Source organism: Macrotis lagotis, chromosome X (assembly GCF_037893015.1).
Source record: "Macrotis lagotis isolate mMagLag1 chromosome X, bilby.v1.9.chrom.fasta, whole genome shotgun sequence".
Taxonomy (NCBI): domain Eukaryota; kingdom Metazoa; phylum Chordata; class Mammalia; order Peramelemorphia; family Peramelidae; genus Macrotis; species Macrotis lagotis.
In genome coordinates, this window is record NC_133666.1 from 695,153,806 (window position 1) to 695,161,965 (window position 8,160).

The 8,160-nt window shown below is 52.3% G+C and overlaps 1 protein-coding gene and 1 long non-coding RNA gene across 4 annotated transcripts in view; one reads left to right on the forward strand and one right to left on the reverse strand.

Annotated features, from left to right (window-relative positions):
* Positions 1-6,158, forward strand: part of COMT (catechol-O-methyltransferase) — a 43,332-nt gene extending 37,174 nt beyond the window's left edge. For all 3 annotated transcript variants that reach the window (XM_074206503.1, XM_074206502.1, XM_074206504.1), the window contains exon 5: positions 5,820-6,158. In XM_074206503.1, coding sequence (XP_074062604.1) covers positions 5,820-5,999 — 180 coding nt within the window. In that variant the 3' untranslated portion in view covers positions 6,000-6,158. The remainder of the gene's footprint in view (positions 1-5,819) is intronic.
* On the reverse strand, positions 167-2,552 carry LOC141498141 (uncharacterized). The gene is made up of 3 exons (XR_012471569.1): positions 2,436-2,552; positions 1,058-1,164; positions 167-430 (listed from the first exon to the last, which is right to left on the reverse strand). It is a non-coding gene; the product is annotated as an uncharacterized LOC141498141 (long non-coding RNA).
* Positions 6,159-8,160: the final 2,002 nt, after the last annotated feature.

Genomic DNA, 8,160 nt, shown 5'->3' on the forward strand with positions numbered 1-8,160 from the left:
ATATATATATATATATATATATATATATATATATATATATATATATATATATATATATATATAAACCATGGCATTTTTCAGGGACAGTTCAGCCCATTCTGATTCTGCCTCACCTTACATTCATTACCACCTTTCCCCAAAAAACAACCTAAATAATTGATAATTTAATGTACAAGGATGATGCAGCTCCATTGACCAACATATCAAGAAGTTCCTTCATTTCATAAAATCTTTCTCCAGTGATGACCAAGTGTTTATTTGTCCTCCCTAAGCACAAAATTATTCATGTGCACCCAGGTCAGATGGCATCAAAGGCTCCAAGCCAAAGCCAACAGTGGATCATGATGGTAGCCATGGTGACGATGGCAGCCTTTGGTTTCCACTTTGAAGGCTTCCCAGGTAGCTTCCTTCCCTCAGCGCCTGGGTGAGACTTAGGGAAGGTGATTGGTCAGAGTGGCACAGGAGCAATGACAACAATCACAAGGACAATGCCAGGCTCTAGCTCTGCTGGAAAGCCCTTTCTCCCAGGAGGGTGTGAGACAGATCTGACAGGGGTCTTTCCCTCCTTATTTAGAAGATGTGAAATGAAGGGACTTGCTCATGATCTTGGACTAGTAGCTCAAGTCAGGTTGGTGGGAGAAGGGCCAGACGAGGCATCTGCAGGCTCATTGGAGGCTCGATCAGCATACCAGGGTCGGGGAGGAGTGGGGGTGATCCCTATTTCTGCTAACTGAGCAAATGAAGAAACCATTGACTGGGTCTTTTTTTTTTTTTAAAGAACAAACTTTTAAAAAAGAAGTCAGAAGGGCAACTAGGTGGTGCAGTGGATAGAGTACCGGTCCTGGAGTCAGGAGGACCTGAGTTCAAATCCAGCCTCAGACACTTAATAATGACCTAGCTGTGTGACCTTGGGCAAACCACTTAACCTCATTGCTTAGCAAAAAACTTAAAAAAAAAAATTAAAAAAAGGAAGTCAGAAAGAAACGTAGTAAAGTGAGGAAAAAGCTCTCTTTGTGGCCCACCCAGTCTTTACCCCGTGCCCACCTGGTAGGGTTACCTGATTGGCTGTCAGGGTGTGGGTGATGCCGCTGGCAGATGACTCTGGCCTCTCTTTGTACCAGTACTTGGCCACCTGCTTGGCTAGAAGATGACCTTGCCCAGGGCCTGTTGGGAAAGATTAAACAAAACCTAAGCCAGCCATTCTTTTATATCATATGTACCAAGGGTGGACCTGGGAGGACTCTGGAACAGGCTGTTTCCTCAAGGTTGGACTTGGAATACCTCCAGATCCCTGCAGCCATGAGGCAGAGGGGAGCACGGCAGATCAAGGCCACAGGGGCTTATTAAGGGGTGGCTAGGTGGTGCAGTGGGTAGAGCCGGCCCTGGAGTCAGGAGGACCTGAGTTAATAATGACCTAGCTGTGTGACCCTGGACAAGTCACTCAACCCCATTGCCCTGCCAAAACAAAACGAAAAAGAGAAAAACAAGGACTTATTGAGTGCTTTCTCAGTGCTTGGATGCACACTAATGGATCCAGTAGAAAGATGGTGCTCACCCGGAGGGAGGGGAGGGCTGGGAGGGACATAGGAGGCAGAGTCTGGGAAGAAAACCTGGCAAGAGAAAGTTCTGAGGCAGCCAAGGGTCAAGTGGCAGAGCACCGGCCTGGAATCGGCAGCCTGTCCTGGCCTCAGATACTAGCAGCGTGACCCTGGGCAAGTCTCTTCACCCCCACATGCCTCTGTTTCCTCATCTGTCAAAGGGGAAGATAATGGCCCCAAACTCCTCAAATTATTGTGAAGATCAAATGATATAATTTTGGTAAAGTTCCTTGTAAACTGTACCATTCACTAGAAATGCCAGCTGTTAATAATCTTTTTAAGAATTGGTAGCGGGGGGGTGGCATAGTGGCGTAGTGGATAAAGCACCGGCCCTGGAGTCAGGAGTACCTGGGTTCAATTCCAGTCTCAGACACTTAATAATGACCTAGCTGTGTGGCCTTGGGCAAGACACTTAACCCCATTGCCTAGCAAAAACCTAAAGAAAAAAAAAGAATTGGTAGCAGGAGGGTGGTGGATGGGGGTGAATTATTCTGACAGCGGCAAGTCCCCGGCCCACAGGTCCCCCTGCCAGAGCCAGTGTGGCCCCCCTGGGGAAGGAGCTCTGGGGCGGGGGCTGGGATTTCAGTGTCCTTCGGAGGAATGATTCCTGTGCATCTGTATTTATAGAAAAACACGTCTAAGCAAATACAGTAATTCATTCTCTGGGAAATGGATGGTTTTCTAAATAGTCTGCAAGGCAAACTGGTAATTATCCCAAGAACTGTTGGTTCTAATTCAAAAGGAGGCTGAATGATGTGCCTTCCCAGCCTCTGGTTCCCATGGGCACAGGCTCTCCAGCTCCCCCTGCCCCGGCCCTGGCCCCCTCTCCTTACCTACCAGACTCAGCTCTGTGCTGCTGTCAGAAATGAGGCCTTTCCCCATCATTTCGATTCCTGGCTTAATCCCATCTCCACCATACAGGCCAAGCACCATTTTGGGTGGTGGGCTCCTTGGGCGGGCTGGGGGTGAGGCAACAAAGACAGCCATAACCAGACATAAACCAGCCCTCCCCAGAAGAAGTAAATGCAAGCAGAGAGGCCCAAAGACCCTCCCCTGATCCTCAGGCCCAGAGATTTACCACTTCACCAGCATCTGACCGGATGGCCCAGGCTGAGCAACCAGCGTGGCAGGTGGGTGGCGGGCAGGAGCCGGGGTACTGATGGTGGAGGCCTCTCCAGCTTTTAGCGGCTTCTTGTAAACAGAGGGAGAGAATCTCTGGTTGAGAGCCCTCACAGCCCCCCAGGGGCCACTGAAACACTTCGTGACTTAGTTTTTAAATTTCCACTTTAAAAGAAGAAGTTCTAGTCTACCCTCTATCTCTCCAACCTCCACCCAGTGAGAAAAAACAAACAAACCCCATTTCAGGTAGTTGTAGCTGGGCAAACTAAATTGGCGGCATCCCAAAGCAAACCAAACAAGCTGCCTGTGGGGGAGGGGATGGGTGGGGAGGACATGGGTCCTGGGGTCTCAGGGCCCGGGGTTGCTGGTTCCACAGTGGCGCAGAGTTCCTAAGGCTCTTTTCTTTCTTTTTTGGTATTTGTTCTGTTGGTCACACATTGAGTTCTGAGATGTCTCCCTCCTGTGTTGGAGAAAGTCACCATGGGACGGAGATGTGTGTGGACCCTCCTCTACACATCAGTTCCTTCTTTGGAGGGGAGAGCGTCTTCCTTCATAATTCCTCATTATGATCCAAATGCTGATCATCAGCACCCCTTGCCCTTCCATCTCCAGCCTTCTCTCAGTCTGCATCAGGCTTTTCTAGAATGATCCCTTTGAGTATTTCTCCTGGAACATTGATATTCCAGCACACTTGTAGACCCCCATATGGCCTCCCACCTCCCTCAGTCACTTATTCATTCCTTCAGATCTTGGGCACATCCCAAGTGACCTCACTTGAGCTTCCTGTGCCCAGACCCTTGTGTGTATGTGAGTGTGTGTGTGTGTGTGTGTGTGTGTGTGTGTGTGTGTGTGTGTTGGGGTGGGGGCAGTCAAGCTAGTTCACACTTTGGTTTGGACTGGATGCCCCCCGGACCCTCTCAGGATGGGAGCTAGGCTTCACTCAAGGCTTGGGTAACTAAGAGCTTCCCTTGCCACAAGCACAGAGGCGGGCAGGCTCTGGGGATGCTGAGACACAGAAAGAGGGCTCCCAGTCTGGTGGGGGAGACAACAAGAAACACCCAGTGTAAATGGAACAGATGAGGGCAAGACCCCAGCAGGAGGGGCACAGGGAAAGGCTTCTACCTGGAGATGGGATTTGAAAGAAGCCACAAGGCCGAGGTGAGGAGGGACGGCACCCAGGGATGAGGCACAGCCAGTGCAAAGGTATGGAGTGGGAGGGTCAGCGAGGGGCCAGTATGACGGGGCTGTGGAAGAGAGCAGTGAGTAATGAGCCAGAAACCAGAAAGGGCGGCACTAGGCAGCTGCAGAACGTGGTGAGGGGAGACCCGCATAAAGGACGGGTCGGAGTGGGAGAGATGGGTGGGCAACTCCCAGCATGGAAATTCCCTCCACCGGGGCAGAGCAGAGTCACACAGCCAGCCACTGGAGGGGCAGGTCTTGAATTCAAGTCCTCATGACTCCGAGGCAACCTCTCCATCATCCAAGGCAGAGGCCTCAACCATGTAGCAAGGCCTGAACCAGATTAAAATGTAATTGAGAAATTTTAGCAAAAATAAAAATACTACAGAACAGATAATGCTGCACTTGTAAAAGCAAAGCCAGCCAGCCGCCCATGGGCATCCTTTGGTATGGCTCAGAGGCCCCCATTTCTATTGGAGTGTTGCCCCTCTGTCCCCATTTTGCAGATGAGAAAACTGAGGCCAAGAGCTTAAGTGACTTGCCCAAGGTCCCGCAGCTGGGGAGTGATGGAGGTGGGATTCCCTAGCTCAGCTCTGAGGACACAACATGAGGCAAAGGAGAGGCTTTGGACTCAGAGGGTCTGAATTCAAATGCTGGCCCCACCATTCACTCTCTGGGTGACCTTGTACAAATTGGTTTTTTCCTTCTCCATAAAATGGGGAGTCTGCATTAAATGATGTCTTGAGCACCTTCTGGCTCCTGTCACCCCCTCCCTCTGTGTCTCCAAGGCTGCTGTGCTCTCCCCAGCCTCTCTCCAAGGCCATCACACAGCTCCTATCTGAAGCCAGACTTCAACTCGGCCACTGAGCTGCCCCCATGAAGAGGGAGGGAGCAGAAGCACACACAGCTGGAAGGGGCCTCAGAGCCCCCCACGCACACGCACATACCCCCAGACGGGCCACCTGCAGTCACAGACATCCCCTGGGCAACACTGCCAGAACCCCACTCCTCCAGGGTCCTCTGAGGGTAGCTGGCTCTTCCTGCCCAATGGGCAATGTGGAGGATCAGAGAGGAGGTGGGCTGCTGTCCACGAGCTCCCAACGGCTGTGCTCCCCATTCTGCTGGCAATCCATCGCCAGTTTGAGACTTTTAGCTTTAAGAAATGGGTATTTCCTGAGGCAGCTGTAAGAACAGTCGGTAAAGGATCATCCCAGATCTCGGGGCCACAGCTGCTCCCTCAGAGTCTGGGGGACACCTGGCTCAGCTTGGCAAGCACATCTCTGAGCCCCCAGGGAGGGAGGTCCATTTCTACTTTTCTGGGATTCCTAGGAAATTTAAGCCCTGGCCGAGTCCTCGAGCTGGGCCGACGTCCACTTGGCCAGTCATGCCTTGGTCGCTGCTGGTGCCTGACTTGGGGGGAGCAGTGGGGGAGCCTTCCCTCTGGACTCTCCTCCTACTGACCTTTGGTACAGGCCTCAGCTGACTGTCCATAAAGGCATCAGCTCACCATTAAGATGGCAGCTCCTGCCCACACTGAAGCCGTAATGGTGGAATGATAGGCAGGCAGATTTGTTCCGGGCTCAGAGAACCACCATTTGGCCCCTCAGGTCCCATTTATGTAGGTGGGTACCGTTTTATCAACCCTGGCCATATGCGCCAGGCCTTGTGAAACCACTAAATAGGGTGACCCTGTAGAGAGGGGTCAGAGTCTGTATGAGGGTCCAGCCTCTTCCCCCTCAGCCCCAAGTTCCTTGTCTGTGGAATGGGGATAATGATCTCTGATGGTCTTTGTGAGGAAAGTCCCGAAGAAAAGTGGTGTAAAGATGACCAGGGTCTGAAGAGCCGGGTGTGAGTTCTGCCTGCCCCAGCCTGTCTGGGCCTCTGCTCGCCCACCTGACGCCCTCGCCTCTTGTGCCTTTGCAGGACAGCGGACTCCTCCAGAAGGGGACGGTGCTCCTGGCTGACAACGTCATCTTCCCTGGGGCTCCGGACTTTCTGAAATACATCCGGAACCACAAGCGCTTTGAATGCACCCACTATCCTTCCACTCTGGAGTACCTGGACATGGAGGATGGCATCGAGAAGGCTGTCTTCTTGGGCTGAAGGTGCTGCTTGGATGGGGGTGCTGGAGGAGGCCAGCCTGGGGCATCACACAGAGGCAGAGGGACGCCTGGGCTCAGAGCTGGGGATGGGGTCCCTTGAGGCCTCAGGAGCCTTTTCTAGTTTCTTCAAGTAAAAAATATATGCTCCAAGCCTCTGGGAGAGCGACTGTCATTTTCTGAGTCTGTCCAACCCAGGCCATCCCTGGCCCTGGCTCCTCTGGGTGCCAGATGGGAAGCTGTGGATCGGCTGAGAGGCAGAATGGGGCGGCCCTGTCCCCTACCATCTCTGCCCCAGAGGATGTGGCATCATCCATCTGAGCTTGACTGGGCTTGGACCTTCAGCCCCAAACTCCTAGGAGGCCCCTTGAACCCAGGCTCAAGACTCCCAGCCCCCCTTCCGCCCAACTCCAGCCATGATATCTCCTAGGTGGGGGAGCCCCAGAATTCTCCTGCCCTTAAGTTCTTCCTGCAGTTCACCAGGGGCGTCCTTCGTGGAGCCAGGTGGAGAGCTGGGAGGGGGCCTGCTACCTCACACCAGCTAGGCCAAGCCCTCGGGTACCTTTTGGGGAAAATGAGGCCCACTCTGATCCAGTGACTGGCCAGAGCCACACAGAGGCCACACAGGTTTTAAGGCAGTCGGGATTTGAATTCCATTCTTAGGACTTAAGGTTCTTTCCCATTAATGTTATCAAAATTTCCATGATCATCCTTGTTTTGTTTTCTTTTTAAGAAAAATAGGTCTTTCTGAAGACAGTTAATTGCACATTGGATAGAGAACAAATGTCTAAAACTATATAGCTCACCTTTGGTTCTCTTATTCTACACCCGGCCCTGCCCAGGCTGGTCCTCCCCAGAGGCCCCCATGGCCTTACCCCAAGTCCATCCTCCCCAGAGGATACTAGAGGGTGGCCGCCGCTGCCCTGAGCTGCCATCTCGAGGGCATCGCACTGAAGCCTGGGCTGGGGACGCTCCACTCGCACTGGGCTGGACCTCCCTCCTGCTCTCTCCCTGCCTGGTAACAGAGGAAGCCGAAGAGAAGGCCTGAGCATCCAACAAGTCCCGTAGTCGGGCCTGTCCAATCTCTTTCCTCTTAGGGAAGAGTCTGACAATGGGGTCTGACTCTAGCTCCATATCAGCCCAGTCCCCCAGCAGGGACATCCCTCAGTTTGCCAGGTACGTGTCTCCCTCCCTCAGCAGCAGAGGCTACAGCACCTGGAGGGTCTGGGCAAGTGTCCATGGAAGGTGGAGGCAGAAGAGGGGGAGGAAAAACCAGTCCTTCCCCACTCAGGCCCTGGGGATCGAGGATGGAGATCCTGCCTTGTGACCCCAGCCCATCTCTTCAATTTCCTCATTCCTTTCCTTCCTCCTAGTGCCCTTGGTCCAACACCACTATCCTGGGAGGCAGCAGGGGAAGAAAGAGGGGGAGAGGAGAAAGGAGAGGTCTGCCCCCCAGCCACATAGGCAATGTCCCCCCACTTCCTCTGGCCCAACCTTTGTTCTCATTTCCAGTGGGTCGGGAGGTGGGCTGGGGATCCCTTGTGACCCTGCATCTCTGAATGTATTTCCCACATCAGTGGTGCTGTAGTATGTGGCTGGGGTCTCTTGTGATCCAGCCTTCAATTAAATCAACTCCTCTGTACCAGCTTGGGAAGCGCCTCCCCTGGGTTAGAATAGACATTCCTCCTGTAGGAGGTTCCAACACTCCACACCTCATAAAACTATAACCTTCAGAAGGCACCTTAGACATCAGCTAGTCCAGTTCTCTTTACAGATGAGGAAACTGAGGGCACACGATTTCCCAAAGTCGTCTTGCTTGTAACCTCCTCTGACCATTATCCTGTCCCCCTTCCCAAGTGGGGGTTTGCAGCTTCCCTCAACTGGGGCTTGTTACACCAGCTTGAGGTTTTCCTGGAGTTTCTCACTTAAAAGCATAGTTTTGTTTTGTTTTAAATAGGATTTAAACCCAAATTTTAAGCAAAGATCCATACTTTCCCCCAAGAGTTTCTGCTATAATGGCAGAGACAGAGAGAGAGACAAGGAGTCAGAAGGAAACAGAGAGAGGGGAGAGGGACAGAAAGATGGAGAGAAGAGAGGGAGTGAAGGAAGGAGAGAGAGGAGACAGACTAAAAAAGAGAGGGAGGAAGAGAAGTGGAGGAGAGAAA